Source organism: Mus pahari, chromosome 3 (genome assembly GCF_900095145.1).
Source record: "Mus pahari chromosome 3, PAHARI_EIJ_v1.1, whole genome shotgun sequence".
Taxonomy (NCBI): domain Eukaryota; kingdom Metazoa; phylum Chordata; class Mammalia; order Rodentia; family Muridae; genus Mus; species Mus pahari.
The window spans coordinates 32,116,599-32,138,031 of NC_034592.1; the positions used below are offsets into that span (position 1 = coordinate 32,116,599).

General features: G+C 42.8%; 1 protein-coding gene and 1 long non-coding RNA gene across 6 annotated transcripts in view; one reads left to right on the forward strand and one right to left on the reverse strand.

The window, feature by feature from the left end:
• Zeb2 (zinc finger E-box binding homeobox 2) overlaps window positions 1-7,660 on the reverse strand; it is a 131,665-nt gene extending 124,005 nt beyond the window's left edge. The window contains exons 1-3 of one of the 5 annotated variants that reach the window (XM_029535998.1): window positions 7,467-7,660; window positions 2,981-3,250; window positions 211-352 (exon numbers count right to left, since the gene is read on the reverse strand). In XM_029535998.1, coding sequence (XP_029391858.1) covers window positions 211-283 — 73 coding nt within the window. In that variant the 5' untranslated portion in view covers window positions 284-352; window positions 2,981-3,250; window positions 7,467-7,660. Of the gene's footprint in view, window positions 1-210; window positions 353-542; window positions 757-1,195; window positions 1,266-2,980; window positions 3,251-3,393; window positions 3,415-7,466 lie in introns of those variants that run through there. The other 4 variants (XM_029535999.1, XM_029536000.1, XM_029536001.1 and 1 more) reach the window with 4 other exon arrangements.
• Window positions 7,661-8,364: 704 nt separating this feature from the next.
• Window positions 8,365-10,717, forward strand: LOC115063609. The gene is made up of 3 exons (XR_003843438.1): window positions 8,365-8,574; window positions 9,863-9,989; window positions 10,286-10,717. It is a non-coding gene; the product is annotated as an uncharacterized LOC115063609 (long non-coding RNA).
• Window positions 10,718-21,433: the final 10,716 nt, after the last annotated feature.

Genomic DNA, 21,433 nt, shown 5'->3' on the forward strand with positions numbered 1-21,433 from the left:
CCCCCCGGAGCCCGGCGCTCACTTGGCCCCGCACTTGCTCAACTCCCCCCGGTCCAGCGGCCGCGCGTGGGGCTCCGGCGCTGGCCGCCGAGGGAGGCTCGCCCGCGAGCCCCAGGCGCCGCCACCGGCTTCCTTCTCCCTGTCCCCCCCTTCCCCCTGGTCTCGGGCCGCCGAGTGGCCCGGAAAAGTTTGGTTCGGGCCTCTTCTTACCGTTTTTCCTCCTGGGATTGGCTTGTTTGCGCCTCTTGCACCGGGGGCCATCCGCCATGATCGGCTGCTTCATTGATAAGAGCGGATCAGATGGCAGTTCGCATGGACTCGGCGCCCTGCTTCGGCAGCACGCAGGCTCGATCTAGCAACCAAACACAGCGACAATGTGGGCATCGTCCGCGCCCATTGAAACGCGCGCGGGCCGCCCAGGGGATCCGGGCCAGGGCCCGGGTGAGCACCCATCCGCGCCCCCAGCGCCAAAGCGAAACTTCGGCGGCCCCCTCCCCGCCCCCCACCCCCAGCCTTGGCCCGGAGGCGCTTTGTGTTGTTACTGTTTGGTGTGTTGCACTCGCGAGGGGATCAGAGACAAGAATTACATCTTCAAAATGAGTCATAACTCCTGACCGTATGAGGGAATGCACACGGCGGTACAGTAAGACTGCTTGACTCAAGGCTAGGCGGACCCCTTCCTCCGAAAAGTCCTCAGCCGGGCTCGGGAACTTGGAGAGGGGGGTCTTTCGCTCTCATCTTTTCTCATCCCTCCTCCGACCCCCCCATTCCCAAGAGGGGAAAAAAGTAACAAACAACGCAAAACAGCCCTTGGATGAAGCACACTCGGGTAAATTGATAATAGTAATTACAGGAAGCCCATTCGCCCCGCGACCCCTCCCCTCCCCTTTGGAGTTTATCGAGGCACTGTCTCTTTCCCTACACCCTCCGCCCCCAAATTAAGATTTCCCATTTTACCCGGCAAAAGAAATATAATTATAAGCCTCTCTGGACATTGTTCCTCCCCCAACCTCACCACTTGGACAATATTTACTTAACCCCCCCCCATACACACATGTTTCCCCACACTGATTTCCTTAAATTCTTCCAGTGGATTGTTTTTTTCCCCCTCTCAAGAAAGGAAAAAGAAAGTCCGTGGCCACTATTTAAGTTGTTCTAAATGATCGTGTCCTTTTTGGCTTCGAAACTTTTGTACCTAAAAATCGAGGGAGGCGCTGCATTCTTTCAGCTCAAACTGTCAAAACTTGGAGAAGGGGAACCTCGGAGGCAGGCCGGAGAAGAGGAGAGCCCTGAAACTCCGCGGGGTGGGAAGACGCAGTGCCTCGAGGATTAGTTTAAACAGCGGGCTATAAAAGATGTAACAGATGCAAACTGTAACACAAGGGCCATTAACCCTTTCTCTGCCGCCCAGCACGCCCAGTCCCTACACCCTGCACCTATTGTCTCCGGTGCCACAAGCTTTGCGGAAAACCTGGAAAGTGAGTATCAGTTTCCGCACATTTGCTGAGCGGGGGTGAAGGGGGGCAGAGAGAAGGGGAAGTGGGTGTTGTAGGAAGCACTTTAAATTTACCTAGGCACACAGAGTAGACTTTCCAGTTTGACACATAAAAATTAATATATGTATATATATATATATCATTTTTTGTCTGTCCTACTGATTTGAAATTGTTGGGGGGGGGGAATCCTGGAATAAAAAAATGGTCACAGAAGCCTGTGGGATGAAACAGCTGTCTGTATTTCTGCTGAGACTTACACGCCACTGCATATAAAATATATATTTAATAAAATAAGTTGCTAGTTTTATGAGCCAGTATGTGTGTGAGGGAAAGACATGGCATTTGTGCTGTAAACTTTATTTGTGAATGTTAATCTTAACTCTGGAGTAAGCGATCTTGCCCTCATCATTACAGGGTTAGCATGTGAAACATGTAAGTAGGTGGGAGATAAACACGTTTATGTTAGCTGAGCTCAGCACTGTGCCTGTGACTCTTGAACTCCGACTTTTCAGTCCCAAAGTCTGGAATGGTGTGGGGTGGGGTGGGGTGTGTTTGTGTGTGTGTGTGTGTGTGTGTGTGTGAGAGAGAGAGAGAGAGAGAGAGAGAGAGAGAGAGAGAGAGAGAGGAGTTCCATGAAAAATCCATGTGTATATTACTTGGTCATTTAAAATAAAATATCAAAAGTTACCCTAATTTTAACCCTATTATCCTGACAGCAGCTTTCTTCCCAGCTGTAGTGACCCCCCCCATACACTTTGGTAAACGACTCAAGTTCCAAGAGAACTTTCACTTCTTTATTTATAATCACAGAAGTGAGGTGTTACTTCACACACACACACACACATACACACACACACACACACACACACACACACAAAGAATGAAATAAAGAAATGAAACTCGCTAGGCAGACAAAAACAGTCAAGTTTCTGCTTAGAAAACAGCCTTCCACGGTGGGAAAGGTTAGGCTGCCAGGTCTAAGAGAAGGACTTGCTCCCGAATTTGGTAGGTCTTTCTCGAATAAGTTTTATAATTATTAACAGGTATCTGCCAAGTTTTAATTGCTGGATATAATGAATTGCAAGTCGGTGTGAGAACAAAGCAGTAGAAGGTCTCCACTTGATGAGTTTTTTACCCCAGCCATTCAGTTCTCAACAAAACTTTTCCTAGACTATGTAGCAAAAAACACCTTTGGTTACCTGAATGGACAGGTACAGGGCGAATTTCTGGGGGAAGGGGGTAAAAGGGAGAGGAAAGGAAAGAGAGACTAAGGGAAGGCATGAGAAAGCAAAGAAGCCACTCTTGGGAAAAGAAAGCCTGCCACCAGGGAGCTAAAACCACCTGAAATTCCTGTCCACAGACACCCGGCTCACTTCAGACTAACGTTCCCACTCAAAATGAGAAAATTAGAGAGGGAGGGTGGGGGGCAAGAGCACCAAAAAAGGATAAAAAGAGGAGGAAAAGAAGGGGGGAGGGAAACCTACCTGTGAAGTCTTGTTTGTAGTTTTGGCCAGAAATGGTGAGAAGAAAAAGCATGAAGAAGCCGCGAAGTGTGGGGGAGAAAAAGGTGGAGGCGAAGAAACAGCTCCCGGAGCAAACTGAACAAAACCTCGCCAAGAGTGTCGGGAGGCAGGACCGTTATTCCTGCCGAGCAGGTTAGAACTGATCTCTTTTCGGCCACTCCAGGAAACACAAACCTGGGGACGGACTGACGTGTTACGCCTCTTCTAATGACATTTTTTTCTTTTTCTTTTCTGTAGGGGAGAGAAGAGAGACCCTGAAACACGCGCCACCTATCTTTGTGGGGAGGGATAATTGAAGCGCCCTGAGCGTGAGCATCATGTGAAAACGTGATCGCCAAGTTTCTCTCTGGGAAAGGATCTGGGATAGATTATACCTTGAAGTCTCCGCAAACGCTTTAGTGGAAGAAATGAAATTCCACCTCCCTCCCTTCCTCTCTCCCTCCCTCCCTTCTCCACGCCCCCCCCCTTTTCATCCCTCCCTTCCTCTTTGCACCCCCCCCCCCCCCCCCGTCAAGCCTTTGACATCATTATCCTCATCACTAAATCCTGCAGAGTACTGGGCGGAAAACGGTGCACACCATTCACAGAACTGGAGAACTCCAAGGGGCGAAAGTTAAAGGGAAAGATCTTGGGTCTTCCATGCAGATCTCTTGTCTTATACAGATATCTCTGGTGACTAGGCTTGAGGTGCACGTCAAGTTGTATGGATACCTCAAGCACCGTTTTTGGAACTAAATTCTTGCCCTTTCTCTTATTACTTTTTTTTTTTTTTTTTAAAGATGCCAGAGCTAGGGGAGGAAAATGCTACTTGTACACTGCATCTTAGGATCTCAGTGTGCAGTGTGTGTGTGTGTGTGTGTGTGTGTGTGTGTGTGTGTGAGAGAGAGAGAGAGAGAGAGAGAGAGAGAGAGAGAGAGAGAGAGAGAGAGAGAGAGATATTTTTCTGGATTGGATCCCTATATTAAAAGTTTGGCATTTTAATAAAGGGTCTCTAGATTAACATAGAGCTGCACTATGCTGGCCAGTCTCTGGACCCCTCTACATCTCATGCAGACCACACTACAAAGTGAGGGGCCAGGGACAGGAGGAAGAAGGAGAAAGGCCAGAGGAGCTTAGGACGAAAGAAAGAAGATGGTGACATTAAACTGTGTGGGGTCTAAGTTTTGAAGTGCATATTTTTTGATATTGCAATTAAAGTAAAATTAAAAAGAAAAGACTCCACCTTTGCTCTGAAGGGATTGGTTATGCAAATATGGAAGGGATTTCCTGGAGAATACAGCTTTCTACTGTATGGTTAATTAAATAATCACTCAAAAGCTTCCAACGTGACGCTTCTGTCGTAATCCAATCAGGTTACATAGGTCCTAAACAAGAAAGATATTTTCCACATCTGGAAGTCAGCAATTTAGCAAGTACTGCACATTATTAACCAATTCAAAGCCCACTTCCCAGGGGAATTTTTTTGAAGTTTAAGTGTTCTTAACCAATGCTCTGCTGTTTTGTTAATCAAAAAGCTGGTTTACACTGCACATAATTGGAACTAATATAGAAGTAAATAAAGACAGCCAAATTTGAGGGTGCTCTGTATTTATAGGAAAAGGAAGAAACTGTTTTGCCTCAACAGTTAAGGCTTAATTTCTTAAAATACTAGGAGACCCCCCCCCAATTATTTTAAATAGTGAAAGTATTTAAGAACCCGAGAGCACAGATAGATGCCCAGCCCCACAGCCTATAATAGACTCCAGTGTAAAGGAAAAGGTAGAGGTTTGAAGAGGGCCAAACCAGCTGCCTCTTATCAGTTTTTCTGCTTTAATACTGTCAAATATGTCATAGTCCCCTGTTTTCAGTCTGAAGAAACCTGAAACAAATAATACCCTGATCCAACACTAGACTTTTACTCATATTAAGATAAACTGCTTTGAACTGTGCTTTGAATGTGTGCCTACAGCAAGACTTTGAATGCAAGAGTCACTGGCGATTGCACTCAAAGGAGGGGAAAGCCACCACAGGGGCTGCTGCCACATCCACACTCCCAGAGCTACAGGGCTTTGTATTTTGCATGTTTATTTTTCAGTAGTGGTGGTGGGGGGAGGGTAATAGCCACCCAGCATGACCACAGCTAGATTTCATTCTAGGGTGCAAGAAAGCGGATTTTCACAGTTGGTTACACACTCTCCTCTTTCCTAATTTGAGCATTTACAATGAGAAGGATTGGATAAATTAATTTCTCCATTGCCCCCTATCACAGATTGAGTACCTATAGATGATCTGTAGGTTGTAGAGATTTGCAGTCGAAAAATTATTAATAAAGAAAAAGATTTCAACATGGGTCAAACACATTCGTGCCATACTTTTACGTTTCTCATACTATCTTGTAGCTGTACTAAATATATGTAAGACTTATCAAGTTTCCTCCTATAAGATTTATCACTACTGTTCATATCATTTTTCCTTCCGCCTCTTTCCTTAAAAAAAATAAATAAATAAAATCAGAGACCAGCTTTCTTCCAAAGTGCGCGGTTAAGCCTCCCTTGGAGGAATAACGAGCCTGTTTTACGGAGTGATTACTGGCAAGCCCCTTCTGCAGGCACCCAGGTAGCCACTGGATGGTTTTTTTTTTTTGCCCAGACACATCAGTGCAAAGGCACAATGCGACTATATGTCGAACAAATAGCTAACAAACCTCTGACCTTATCATGGATATAAAATATCTTCTTACTTCAGATCTGACAAAATAGACCATTAACTATTTCAATTAAAAACACCTAATTATCTGATTACCTTAGACTCAGTCATCGTTCCAGTGCCAAAAGGCGGCCCCCAATAGTTAGCACTGAGTTTCGACTTTTCCCATATATTGGTATGGAAAAAAAAAAAAACAGATTAAAATAAAACAAAACCAACTTCAATTTTCTAGGTTCACATGAAGGTGGACGTTTGGGTGGTGGTACAGGAAAGATCGCGAGGGCTGAGAGAGGGGCTAGGTTGCCCACTGCCCTTGCTTGGCACGCCCCTCCCCAAGCTTCTGAGCGAGAGTGTTCCCACCATCGCAGAAGCAGTGGGATCAGAGGAAGCTGGAATATAAATTTGTTCGGAACACTCCCTCAGTTCCAGGGCCAGGTCAGGGACAATGGGGACCGTGGGATCCACATAATACAGGAGCGCAGGACGAAAAGTCCAGAGGAGACCAGGGACAGCTCTGAGGCTCCTCACGCAGCAAAACAAGTCCAGCGAAGGAGGACTAGCTCCTTTTTGGACTGTTTTCCCGTTAATAATCCACTTCGAGATTAGCGCAGGCGAAGGGGATTAAAACAACAGATACATGCAAATGTGAAATAATATTGACATCGACATTGGAGGGGAAAATAATTCTTGAGGCTTTCCTTGGATAAAGCCAACTGCTCCCCTTAGGACTCCCCCCAAGCCCCCCCCCCCGCAGGGTGAGGAGGATACCCTTTTGTTTTCCAATTCCCGGCAGCGGGACCCGGAGCCTGTCCCCCCATTCACCTCTCAGTCTGTCAATTTCCTTAACTTTCACAGCCGCTCCCCACCCCCACTCCTGCTGGCCCAGAGGCCCGACGAGGTACTTTTCTGCCCTTGAACACACAAGCCGAAGAAAGAATTCGAATTTGGCCACAGCTAATGATTTTTCTTTTTTAAAGCAAATTGTGTTTATTTTGTACCATGTGTGGGGGGGGGAAGATTCTTTTCTGGTTTAGAAATGGAGCTGGTCTTTTATCTAAAGGAATTGTTTCAATCCTGTAGCGCTATGCAGGACGTGGCTAACTTCGTTTAGAGTTGCGAGCAAAGGCTGATACCCGGGACCCCTGGATTTAGGTGTGTGAGGGCACGGCGGGGTCTGGGCAAAGCCAAACGTTTTTCTCACGTGCAAACTCGCAATCCAATCCATTCGGAGTTGAGCCTAGGATAGGAGGGGAAAGCCTATTTAAGAAAAAAAAAAAAAAAAAAAATCGGGAGCATCTCAGAGAAGCCCTTTTCAAACAAAACTAAAACAGGACCGGAGAGCCCGCGACCGTCCCTCACCTCCCCGCTGCGAGGCCCGCGGGCTGTGGAATCTCGCACGTCACCTGGCCCCAGCGGGGCGGCCAGCTGAGGATTTTATTTTCCTATTTTATTTGAAGTAAAGGCTTCATCTCGGCTTTGGGGGGTGTTTGCCAACGTCTCTACTGACAGGAACCAGCAAACTTCAGGACTCAAATGAGCATCTTAATTTATTGATGCAAAGCAGGTCTGCTCGCAGATCCCCCATCCCCGGCGCTCTCCCCTCCTTCATCCCCCCCCCCCACCCCCGCGAACTTCGCTCCCTCTGTCGGTCCCGGAGCACGTGGGGGGGGGGAGATCGGCGGCCTGCAACCCCCCTCCCTCTGCACACACCCGACCCCGCCCTGGCACCGCGCGACCCCCGCCCCGCTCCCGGTCAGCTGACCTGGCTCGCCGGCCTGCTCCCCGCCCGCCGCCCTGTTTCCGGTCCCCCGGGTCCGCGAGCCCCGCTCCGCGAGGAAGCCGCGGCGGCCGGGAGGTGATGCAGGGGGCTGATTATCATGAGAAAGGCTGTGCCTGGAAAAGCCTCCTCCACGCGACTGTCAGTCTCACAAAAGGGGGGTGGTGGTGGTGGTGGTGGAAGAAAAGGGGCTCTGGAGGAGTCACCAGAAAACTTGCAGCAAGTTAGATGCGACGCAGGCCCGAGGAGGTGGCTTTCGCCTTAACTTGGAAGGCTGGGCATTAAGGGTGCGGACGCCAACAGCCTCGCCTGGGGATTGGAAACCCAAATCTCCCTCCTCCCTTTCCTCTTGCCCTCCTTTCAGCCCTCCTTGCCCTTTATCCAGATTTTCTTGCAATTCTGTCGTAACTGCATTTTCTACATTCTCGTTTCTTTCTATATTTCTTTTGCAATCTCATTTTCCCCCAATTTACCTTCTTTGTAAAATTTTTTTGGTGCCTGCTTTATATGTCCAGATTTATCAGTTCGTTTTCAAAACAATGTTTAAAATGCAATTAATCTACCAGCAGGAGGTCAGGGACACCCTGACTAAAATAACTCCTGGGTCTTAAGAGACAAGTTCGCCAGGTGTCAGGAAAAAAGTAAAAGAATAATGAAAATAAATGAGTATCTCAGTGACTATAACAGCTTATTACTCTCTATTATTATATCAGCTCTCACAGATTTTTTTTTTAAAGATATAATCTTTCTGGAAAAAATAGGAAAGTATTTGACAAGGAGAGTCAGTATAATTAAGGCAATATGCAAATTGTTCGTACTTATAAATAAATTATTTTAATCATGCTTATCAGACTTTAGAAATTATAGTAGGTAAATTCAAGAAACAAACTGGTTTTTCTTCTCACGATTATTAGAAAGTGAAAAAAAAAAACAAAAAAAAAAACCTCCCAATGCTGTCTGTCTGTCCCCCAACATCGACTGATCAATTCAGGGAGAAGCAGCCTGTTGTGCATTCTGTTTAATTGCTGAGCAGATCCACACCCTGGGTTTGCCACTTGCTTTCCTGGCCAGGTTGCTGTCCATTTCCTAGCAGGTGAGTGAACGTGAGCTGTCATATGTCACGGATTGGCTACAGTTATACTTTTCCTGATGATGATAATTATTGCTCTTTCCTACACTTTGAACACATTTGTAGCTCTTCTATTAAAAATCAGAGCTTGTTCTTGTTTACAATTTGTTTACTTCATTGAATTTTTAAAACTTGTTACAAGTCAATTGAACATGTACATTAAGCCCCCCTTTTTTTAGGCCAAGAAAAATAAAGATGCATTAGAAAGATGCCTTTTAAGCTTCATAATTATTAATTGACATTTTATGATGAATAATTAATCATCTGAATAATTTTGGTATCTCTGATCTGAACACATATTTGCATATCTAATGCTTGATTTTTTTTAAATGTGTTTTTTAAGAGTCATTCTTTCAGGACAAAGAAATAAAGTGATATTTTAAAATGTAAGATTTCTGCACTTGTAAAAGTTTGTTGTGCTATTATATTCTTTCTAGAGATCCATAAAACTTCTTAACAATTTGTAAACCATTTATGTAGCAAACACATTGAAACACATGGCAGCTGTACAATTAGGAAAATGATCTCCATGTGAAATCAAGTAACTGTTCTTCCTAAATTCAGATACGTGCACTAATTATGCACCATATATCCTTAGTGAAATGTGGTCCTTGAACTTCTTGGTTGATTTACTACAGCATAAGCAGACATATGAGGCATTTGACAAACAACTCAAATTTGATATTTAGATAAGTTTTCACCTTTTAGTTATTAATACATAGGCTGGTTGAAGTTATTTAAAAATGATTAAGCAAGTCTGTCCATTCTATTTTTATGATGCTGAAGTTCGAATGTCTATGCAATTATTCTTTTCGTGATCTCAAGCAGTCTACTCTAAACTTGTTTCCTTATCTCCAGTGGGTACACTAACGGCACCTATCCCTCAGGGTGTTGTTCAGAATTAACTGAAATAATGCACGAAGCTTTGCTGTGTTGTAGTTTATTATAATGAACATTTGGACAAACAGTATTGAACATCCAGGCCAGATAAAGCTAGTACCAAGTAGTTTGGAATGTGGTAGGATTTATCATTACTTATGATTTTTCTGGGACTGTCCAAAGGATGCCTAGCCACCAAAGTAAAAATAAATGGAGCATTTTCTTTCTGCTAATTCAGCAGTTAATTTATTATATTCAATGTGGTCCTAATTTGGTTATAAATATCAGATTCCTTTGAAAAGGAATTTAGCTGAAATGTCTGAATGTGAAGTTTCCTGTGTTCTGTAATCACATACTGTCTTTGAGTTTAAAGGTTAAATGTGCAAAAGCCCAGAAGCGATCTTAAGTAAGAGTCCGGAATAAAAGGAGACAAACTCACAGATTTGGAGACAAGGAGTTTGGCTGTCACAGTGCTTTGCTTTGAGACCATTCAGAATGAGGTGAGCATTCCCTTCAGTTATTGTGGCCCGAGCTTTAGATTTGATCCAGCATCTACAGTGGAGACGAAAGTCAGTTTATAATCTGGAAAACAAATTCCCTTACTCTCTTAAACGTCCACAAGGCCAGAGTTTCTTTTTTGATGCAAAGCTGAAAAATCAGTGCAAATGCTGGATGGGAAGTCCTTCAATATTTAGTCAAAACACTGAAGACTTTTTGTTGTCTTTTAAGACCTGTAGGATTGTTTATAATTATTTATAGTTCTTAAAAGGTCCTTTAATTGTCTCCTTTCTTAAAGGATCCAGGTCTGGAGTGATCCTTGCCATTCCGTTCTTCACCTGCCAATGGGATTGCAAACAGCTTGAACCTACAAACTGTCCAACTTGGTTTATATTCCTCTGAGGTCTTCTTTAACCTTCCATAATTTGCCAGAATTTCACAATTATAAACTTAGGACTGGAGGCTGAGGAGATGCTTGAGCCAAGGTCGGAAAGCCTAGGCTTCCCCCTGCCCCCAAGACCCAGTGTTGGCAGGTGGGAACTGACTCCTCCTCCACGTCATCCTCTGACCCCCACGTGGGCACCGTGATGTGAGCACCCACAACAGAAACACAATAGCACAATTTAATAAAGGAGTGCAATAAAATAATTTTAAACTTTGTGCTATATTTGGTTCTGATTTTACACCATTCTAAGGATTGGCGCAGGCCATGGTAATCTGCAGGGTAAAGAAAGCTGTTTCTCTGGAGTTGATACAAGGCTAAATCATCTCACATATCACTTAATTCTAGCACAAGATCCAAAGGAGTTAACCTTACACACCACATTATCTAGAAACTGTGGGCTTGGGAGACTCAATGACTTACCCAGAATTTAAGCATCTGGCTGTTCGTGGGCTTATCAGTCTGCTAAATCCACCATCAGCTCCAAAGCTACACTCATGGGACAGCCAAGGTGGTCTTTTAAGGATTCCTTCTGATTCATCTGCCATCAGCATTTATGTGCTCATCGTAACTCACCTCCAGTCTTCCTGGATGCTGCACTTGGTCCTTGGGTTTCCTGTTTTACTTTCCCTTCTAGACCAACATTGATGCTCACTTTTTTATTTTCAGTTACAGTTCAAGTTCTTAAGTATGTTCTCTGACTTTAGTGCCTCGGGCTTTCAGAGTGTGTTTCCTGACCCAGCTCTCTTTGTCCCCTACTCAGGAGAGCTGAGAGCAATCCCCTTTCAGGGGATGGCTGTCCTGGCCTAGGCACTGAGCTAATGTATACAATGATCGATGACAGAGACATCATCACCCACACATCACAGAATAGCTTTGATTCTTTCTACGACGTCCTCTAGCATGCTTGGGTCGTTCCTGAGCATTGTTGCAGTGTATTCTACATTAGCTTATTTTAATTGTCCTTGGTCATAGCACGGTGTGCTGGCTAGTTTTATGTCAACGGGACATAAGCTACAGTTATCTGAAAGGAGAGAACTTCAACTGCAAGGATGCCTCTCTAAGATCTGGTCATAAGACATTTCCTTAATTAATGATCTGTGTGGGAGAACCCAGCCCATTGTGGGCAGTGCCATCTTTGGTGGGTTGGTGATCCTGGGTTCTCTACAAAGGTAGGCTGAGCAGCATTGCTGAGCAAGCCAGGAAAGCAACTGTCCATGGTCTCTGTTTGCATCAGCTCCTGCCTCCAGTTTCCTGTCCAATTTCAACTCCAATCCTGACTTCCTTCCATAAAGAACAGTGATATGGAAGTGTAAGCAGAATAAACCTTCTCATCCACAAGTTGCTTGGTTATGGTGTTTCATCACAGCAATAGTAACCCTAACTAGGGCACATAGCATAGTTTCAAGTAGACGTGTTTCAAAATTACATAGACTAGATTTAATTCCTTGCTTTGTGAGAACTGATCTCGTGTTGAACAGATAATGTTTAACCCCTTCAACCTCAGTTTAGAAATGAATAAAGAATATGTAGATTCTAGCTGATTGTGGCAGGAAATTATGACAACATATGTAACGTTACATTAGGCAGTCACGCTCATGAATACTCGCTCCTAGCTGTGGGGAACCTGGAAAATGTATGGTTAAATTTCAAAAAAACGAGGGTGAGCATCATTTTAGGTGATGCTTACTTGATTTCCTTTTTTGTAATGACTTCATCATTTTTATTTGTTTTACTGATTTTATTAGGAATTATTTAATTGGTTCTTGTATCCTAAAAAGATTAATGTTTACTGACAATAATGTCAAAGTATAATCGGCTTATAGGATTTTTAAACTTATAATAGAAAGAGTGAGGTGTTTGTGGTTATAAACACCATGATACTAACAGCATCCGTGGTAGAAAACTATTTGTAAGCTATGCCTGCTGGCTTGGGCCTTTAATCTCAGCATCCAGAAGGCTGAGGCAGGAGGACCACTCATTTAAGGCCTGCTTGGACAACTTAATGAGATTCCATTGCACAGTAAAAAGGAAAAGGGAGTTGGTGATGTAGGCCAGGGTTACAGCTCTCATTCAACATGCATGAAGTCCTGAGTTCAATCCCACAAAATAATACTTTGCAAAATGAAAACGAATCGAATCTGGTTCTGTTTTTCACACTTCCACTTGGCCGGTAAGGAGCACCTTTGTAGCTAAGTCTTCATGGGGACACCATCATCAGGGGAAGCACCCTTCCGAACAGTGCTCACTGGTCAAAGAGTGCCAGCCAGCTCAAGGCAAAAAGAGGGTCTCTTGGCAAAATTTCTACAGCTGGATGGAATTGGGAGAGGCCGAGGGACAGACTAGATGGGAGATAGCCAGACTTTCAGGTTGAGAGCTGAAAAATCTGCTTTCAAATATATATATATATATATATATATATATATATATATATATATATATATATATATAACATGTGAGACCACATGTGTAACAGTTTTTAACAGCTTTTGCTTCTTTCTCCTGCTGCATATTTGAAGTTGGGATGTGTCAGCGGCCCTGGCAGGATCTACTGTGTATATGACTTTTCTACCCTATGCCCTAGAAAGGAGGGTGTCAAGGGAGGCCAGGCTGTGGACACAGGGAACATATTGTTGCTGTGCTTCTGCTACAGTGAAAACCAGAACTGCTTTTTCTGAAACTAACTTTGTTACACATGCAAAAAAAAAAATTCTGATTAGGTTTTTCCTGGCCCACCGTAGAACCACAAGTAAGGCTTTCTGTGGCAAAGGGGCAATTTCTCTGGGTTGAGGGAAACTGGCTTACCTATTGTTCTTGGCACAAAGATAGGGGCACAGTTTGAGACAAGGGAGACAGAACAAAGGAGAAAGCTCACAAAACGTATTTAGTCTTTTAAAACAAAGAAATAGCATTTTTTTTCCTTTAAAACTTTTATTATTTGTGTACTCCGAGGTTGGGATTTCAGTTGAGAGAACTCATCACAGCCCTGAGCTGTCTTGTCACCTACTATCAGTGTGCATTTAATGCTGTGTTGAAAAGCTGGCCACAAGAGTTCTGCTGTGGCTACTCTGTAAGATGATCATCTTGAAGTTTTGCTTCTTCTACTGGGGAGGATTCTTGCATAGTTGAGGTAAGTGTGCGGGTTGTGGGAAATACACTAATAAATACCATTTGCAATCACAATGGATTCTGAATTTGGGGCAAAGCCGTGCCATGCTTTCAAGCGGATACTTTTCACTTGGAAAAGTTGAAGCTTGTTTCAAGTTAGGGTCTCCATGTTGTAATCTAGTTGGCAAAGGTAGGTGATCTCCAATGGCTGTGCTTCCCCCCCCCCCCCGGTTGCCCATTAGATAAAAATATTAGAGAACGCTTCATTCCTTCAGAAGCTTTGTAGAGACATAAACTAATAACCTACTCCAATTACACTCTGAAGGAAGAATGGGTAGAGGCGAAGGCACTGGGCAGGGACCGTGCATTCTTAGACCTGAGCTTGCAAAGCTCTGAAGTCTAGCACACACTGTTTTAGGTTTTCCTGTGTGTCTCTGTTACTAGGCAGCCTGGAGAAATGGAGCAGAGGTGGAACTGGATACACACACTCCTTCTCCCTACAGTACTGGTGAGACGTTTTGTGGCTTACTTCTAATTGAATACACTAAAATTAACAAGTGTTTTTTTTTTTTTTTTTTTCTGGAAAAGGAAAAAAAAATCACTCTGAGAGAAGAGAGCTGACTAGAAAAGGTAAGGTTTGCTTAGGAGGACAAGGGTAGAATAATAATTTAGGATATGATCATCCCGTTTCTGATTCTACACCAGGACTGACAAAACAAGACAGAAAACAGACAACTTTTTTTTTTTCTGCTTTGTTTTCATTTTTCAAGTAAAATGACAGCCTAAAAAATCATCCAAAAGCCACAGGACTGGGATGCAGAGCTAAGACAACTTGATGCTCAAAGGTGTGATGGGGATGGGGTGTGGCATAGGGGATGGGGAACTGGGGGTGGAGGTGGGGTCCGGCTTGAGTTCTGTTTAAAGTGCTGTCTCCAATACACTCTTTCTTGTTTGACTTCTGTGTCAGGCATACTTCTCAGCTCACCTTACCTTGCTCTTGCTCCTTTCTATTTAAAGGAAACACTTAGCGTTCAATGCTGCTCTTGTCTATATAGACCTGTAGACCTAGATCTTGAATAATATGACCGAAACATTTGACATTTCTACCACGGTGTCACTAAAAATGGCCCTGGCGCAAACAAGAGATTGTCTGCAATGTGCAGTGAAGAGCAACACTTTAATACTGTCGCCATGTGCTGAGTGTGTGGGACGGAGCACTGTGAGCAAAGTCTGGGCCAACTGGTGAGTGTTCCCACCTGTGAGTGTCACAGGCTTCAGACCATCTATACTGTTCGTTCTATATGGCAAAGTTGATAGGTCTTAATGTAGGTGAGGAATCACCTATGGGCTTGCACAGGATTCTGACATAATTTTTGAATTCTGGGTACTGAGGCTTTACTTCTAAAAGGAAATACTAAATCATTTCCCAAGAAACAGGGATGTAACAGACCCTATTCACTCACTTGCAAAGGGAATTTTCAATACAAATAAAGTCATACATATTTATACTAGGGTAATTCAAAATAACTTCCTCACATAAGCACAGCTACATTCAAGCAAAATCTTGCCAGCACTTCTGAGTACATTGCTTTAAGAAAAAAAAAAAAAAAAAAAAAAGCTCTGTGTAGCGTCCGAACTATTTAAAAATCTTGCCAGCTTCCTTAACATCCACCAGCTATCTCTCTTTAAATCACTGACAAGGATTTAAAAACTGCTTCATCAGAACAACTGTTACCCTTTCTCCTACTCCAGCTAGAACCTCATCTTTTAAAAGGACCATATTTACAGCTTCTTTTGAAATCTTGAAACCATTTGGCTGATACATTTTTTTGCTACATTTTCTTTTCCTGATTTAATTACTGGGGATATTTGCATGAAAGCAGGAGGATGGAGACATAGAATTTTTTTTTTTTTGTCTTATGAGCTCATGAGTTCTGGATGCCTAGTCCCCACCTGAGAACAGTGCCTGTTTTATTACAACTAGGAAGCCAAGAGCTCCTTGAAATTGTACAAAAGTACTTAGTTCTCATGGTCCCTAATGCTGCAACCCTTTGATACAGTTCCTCATGCTGTGGTGACCCCCCAAAACTATAACATTATTTTCATTGCTTATTTCATAACTGAAATTTTGCTGCTGTTATGAATCATAATGCAAATATCTGTGTTTTCCAGTAGTCTTAGACAACTCCCGTAACCCATAAGCTGAGAATCAATGTTGGAAAAGAACTAGTTGAAAGTGAAATAAAGTTCAGAAATGGGCACTCAGGAAATTAAGGGATCCATGAACCAGACAACAATACATTTTCTTCTATGCCACTTTAAACCAGTATATATAGTAACTCGCACTGTTGCTACTGAAAGGGTCAGAACACCAAGATCTAGGCAGAGCTTGTGAGTCAAAGCTTCCCAAGAAAACCACACTCGGGCAGTGACCGGCTGTCCTGTGGGTGTCGATGTGTCAGCACAGATTTCAGAGAACAGCGACAAAAGCAATTCCAGATCAAGTATGAACTCTAGAGAAGGCCGCTGACAATTAAGAAGGGGACAGAGATAGTTCCCCCCCACCCCTCAAATTCTAGCTACCTGGCAAGTGTTCGTTATCTTTCACTGTCTTTCACAATCAGATCAGAGAAGACCAGTCAGGATGAGCTCTGAGCATCTTAGAGACCCAGTGATTTCCATGCTCAGTGATGGAATCATGCTCTTCTCAGTGGTGGGCCCCGCACAGCGTGCTCTATTCCGCTTGGACAGTTTCAGCTCTCATCCAATCCTCTAAGCCCGAGCTTGGTTTGATTTTCTCTTCTCAATAACTGTATGTTCTTTCACCTGTACACCCGTCTTGCTTCTGATTCTCCTGTTCTGCTTATTCTACCTGTGTGTACCACCACAACTGGCCTTGCTTGTTTTTTTTTTTTTTTAAATTACATTTATTTAATGTATGTGCACATGCGTGTGCATGCCACAGTGGTGTGTGTGTGTGGTGTGTGTGTGTGTGTGTGTGTGTGTGTGTGTGTGTAAGTCAAAAAACAGCATACAGTCTCTCCTTCCCTCATGTGTGTTCCAGGAACTTACCTCGGGTCATCAGGCTTGGACATAAAATTGCAAAAGTATTCAAATACAACACCAGCACATTAAAAACAATCTGAAACAGTTTTTCACATAGAAAATTTCCTCTAATACCCACAGTAAACTCTTTTTGTTGTTGTTGTTGTTGCTGTTTTTGTTTTTTCTTTTTCGAGACAGGGTTTCTCTGTGTAGCCCTGGCTGTCAACTCTGTAGACCAGACTGGCCTTGAACTCAGAAATCTGCCTGCCTCTGCCTCCCAAGGGCTGGGATTAAAGGCGTGCGCCACCACTGCCCAGCCACAATAAACTCTTAAGGTTAACAAATGTTCTAATGCACAGTCTTCATCTTCCCTTCCTTCCTGCAAGGCTAGCGTGGAGCACTGACATCATACCCGTTGGAGAGCTAGCTGTTACAGCAGCTGCATCTTCAGCACTATGCCCGGGCATGAAAGAAGGAAATTAAGATTGATTATCGTGGGAAAAAGACAAAATAATCAAATCTATTTGGAAATCTCAGAGTTTCCTAAGACTAGTAGAATGATGTATTTATAACATGAAAGGTGACGGTGGGTGTTGAAAGGTTATGGTGGTTGAAAACTAGCTGATTCAACAGTAAAACAAACAAACAAACAAAAAATCAAGTTTTTTGTTTGCCTAATGTTTGTTGGACCAGGGGCAACAAAAGTCACAGACAAATGGATCATGACAAAACAACTTTGTCAAAAGTTAATAACTTGAGACATTTCAAGTAAGTACTGCGTAACTGTCAGAGCTCATATTCCATATCATTTTCTGTTTTTTTAAAAAGATTTATTTTTTTATTTATATGAGTATACTATACCTGTCTTCAGACACACACTGGAAGAGTGCATTGGATTCCATTACAGATGGTTGTGAGCCACCATGTGGTTGCTGGGAATTGAACTCAGGACCTTTGGAAGAGCAGTCAGTGCTCTTAACCACTGACCCATCTCTCCAGCCCCCCTCCCATTGTTGTTTTCAAGAACTCATTCTGATCATGTACATCCTAAGAATATGTGTAGTTTTGTAGTTGTGTTGTGTTATGTTGGCTCTCATAAAGGGACCTTCCAGTTCTCTACTCACCAATGTCAAAAATATTCTTTTGAGGGAAGAAAAATTTCACAGAAAGTAAAAGGCTGGCTAAAAGCATATCTTAATATAGTTATTTAAAAATCCATGTGTGAAATGCCAGTGGTACCAAGTAAGTTCTGCATATATCACAAAGAAATAACTCAAGGTAAATATATACATTCTCCCTTCTTACCCCCAGTAACCAGTTAAACGGCTTTTAAAAGAGTTTCATTATTTTTTGAAATTTATTTTTATATGTATAGGTATTTTGCCTACAATCATGTCTGTGTGTGGTAAGTACCCTTGGAGACCATAAGTGTTGGTGGTTGCCAGGTAACTGTGGGGGTGGAGTCCAGACAGAATACCAACACTAAGAGTGTGTTGGATACCTGGAACTAGAAACGCAGATAGTTGGGAGGCATCATGTGGGTGCTGGGAACTGAACCCAGGTCTTCTGGAGGTGTAGCTAGTCCTCCTAACCTCTGAGTCATCTCTCCAACCCCAAACGTTTTTAAAAATTGCATTTCTGTGTATATTTATTAAATATGTTAAGGTTAATGTAAGTGAAATGAATGATACATCAGAGTGGTCAGATGATAAATAAATTCAAATATATAATGGAGTACTGCATTTCCCAAGCTAATGGATTACTTGGTAAGTCATATATATATATATATATATATATATATATATATATATATGATATATATCATATATATACTATATATCATATATATATTCTATATATATCATATATATATATTCTATATTCACTCATATATACATCCCATATTTACTCAATTAATGAGTGCTAGTTAATTTCCTACTATGTGATGAGAACTCCTGGGGGGTGGGGGGAAGATCAAGGCAGACTGAATCTGTGCAGGTGACTGGAGAAGAGAGACTGTGTGAGGAATGTTACTGGGAGTATAGAAGGCACTCGCATTTAGTCTAATAATAGCTACAAATAAAGTGAAGGCAGGAGTAGATCTTCTTAATGCACAGAAGGTCAGCTCTTTGAAATCCATCAACCACAAGTGAAAAGAGTTTAAATCACCTGTGACACGTTATAACCCTTTGAGGCTGGATTAAAGGCTTGTCTCGAAACTACGAGGAAGCTGCGAAAGAAAGGGGAATACATTCTAGAGTCAGAATTACCAGGAGAAGAACAAAGTTCTAACGACAAGGGCTTTGATGAGCAACGTTCTCCAAGGGCCGCCCTCTCTACCCACTTACTCATTCTGGTGGATGGGTGTCCCTGTCCTTGTGGAAGGCAGTCCTGATCGCTTCCTATTGCTTTTGCTGTGGTTGCAATCTAGTCTCAGTTAACTGCTGGAGCCTCAGGAACTGGATGGAGAAAGAACAGACCATCCCTGGAAGAGCCTCACAATAGGCTGGCTGCACAGCAGGTCAATGAGCCAGCAGTGTGGGCTGCTCCCTGGGGAGCCCATGGTGGCTGGGGCTCCTTAGGAATCTGGCTTATGTAGCAACCTCTTTCTCCTGTGTAAGTCCTTCTTCCTGTCACCACTGCTTTTTAATTCATTTGTTTAAATCCCAAGACTGTCTGTTATGCCCAAATATTGAATCAGGCTTCTGTTTGCAGCAAGAACTATTAATAGTTTTAGATGTGAATTTGGCTTTTGTTGAGAGAATATTATTTTCAGTAATTGTCAGTTCATTAGAATATAAGTAAGGCTTGGAATTTTGCTGAAAAAAGTATGATACTTGAATTAAAATAAATATAAACAAAGAACTTCAATATTTTGATTTATTTATAGACTCTACTATTTGTATATTGAAAGCCAAAAATTAAAAAAAAAAACTATAAGAAAGCAGAACTACTATAAAGAACTATTTGACTTTTCACTTGGGCATCTTTCCTCTGCTTATGAAATAACCAAAGTGCATTGGTACATATGCTGTTAGTATATAACATGCTGAGGGTCTTAGAAATGGACCCCATGGCAGCAAGCTTATTGTTGATTTTTTTGTTCAACTTTATTTTCTGTCTTTTTGAATATAAACTCACTCATATCTGTGTGTGTTAATATATGTATATTATATATGAACTCACAATGATATGCCTGCCTTTGCCTCCCAAGTGCTGGGATTAAAGGCAAGTACCACCATGTATTTGAACAAAGGCTTAGGTTTTAAAAAAATTGATTACTTTTGTTCTTGGACAATTTCAACATGCATACTCTCACCCCAGTACCCTCACGTATCTCTTTCTGGTCCCTATCACCTACCTCCCCAATCACCACCAGCTCTTTTCCAAGACTTAGACTTTTGTTTTCTTTTATGACCCATTTAGTCACACAGGGCCATCTGTGTGACTATTGAATAGGAACTATCCAATGGGGTCTGGTGAGGTCACCAGTCGGTACATACCTGAAGGCCATAGCTCTCCCTCTCCTTGAATCTGTCTATAGTTCATGGCCCTTCAGTGAGAAGGGACCCCCCCCCCAGTCACCCCCTTCCCTTCATGCCTGACTGCTGACAGGTTCATCCTTGCGTAGACAATCATAGCTGCGGTGAAATAAAGATTGCGGTGGCTCTGCCTAGGAGATGACATGTTTTCAGCCCTTCCTCCTGTCTTCTGGCTCTTACATCCTTTCCATTCCTGCTATGATATTCCCTGAGCCTTAGAGAGTATGCTGCAACTGTTTCCTTTTCTTTAGGGCTGAGCACTTTCTCTATCACTTATTCTTAACATCCTACGCAGCCATGAACCTCTCTCTCTCCATTCATTACCACTCATGGTCAAGAGATGCTTGATTAAACATCATAATAACATATGTCTATAGCTATAGATACAAATATCTCGCAGGTAGAGTGACACTATGTCCATTTACTAAATGAAGGTATCAGCAACCCCCCACCACCCCATTTACTCCCCCAACTTTTTTTTTTTTTTAAACCAGGTTTACAGTACTAGGCATGGGTTGTCTCCTATGGTCCTCAAATCCAATTAGAGAGCGGTTGGTTACTCTCATAAAAGCGGTGCCATTACTGCATAAGTGGATCAGGAAGTCTATTAAATTTTATGATTCACAGCTGATAAGACTATTGATACCCTCCTCCCCAGAAGCATGTATAGCCCATCCCCCAGAACTGTGAAGACGACCTGACAGGTAGGGAGCTTCCAGATCAGTTTTAACTTTATTTTATTTTTTTATTCAGATCATGTATCAAAGCTGTGTGGTATGTTCAACAATGGTGTCTTATTGTTTAATTCTGATAGAGAATCAAGAGGGATGGTGTCTTAGTTTGGGTTACTATTGCTATGATGAAGCACTATGACCCAAAGCAAGTTGGAGAGGAAAGGATTTATTTGGCTTACATTTTCATGTTGTGTTCCATCATTGAAGGAAGCCAGACAGGAACTGAAACAACACAGGAACCTGGGGGCAGGAGCTGATGCAGAGAGCATGGGAGTGTGTGTGCTGCCTACTGGCTTCCTTCCCATTGCTTGCTCAGCCTGCCGTCTTATAGAACTCAGAACCACCAGCCCAGCTGGCACCACCCAAAATGGGGTGGACTTTCTTCCAGCAATCACTGATTAAGAAAATGCCCTGCAGGCTTGCCTCTACCCAACTTATGGAAGCATTTTCTTTCTTTGCTTCTCTCTCTCTCTCTCTCTCTCTCTCTCTCTCTCTCTCTTTTCTTTCTTTCTTTCTTTCTTTCTTTCTTTCTTTCTTTCTTTCTTTCTTTCTTTCTTCCTTTCTTCCTCCCTCCC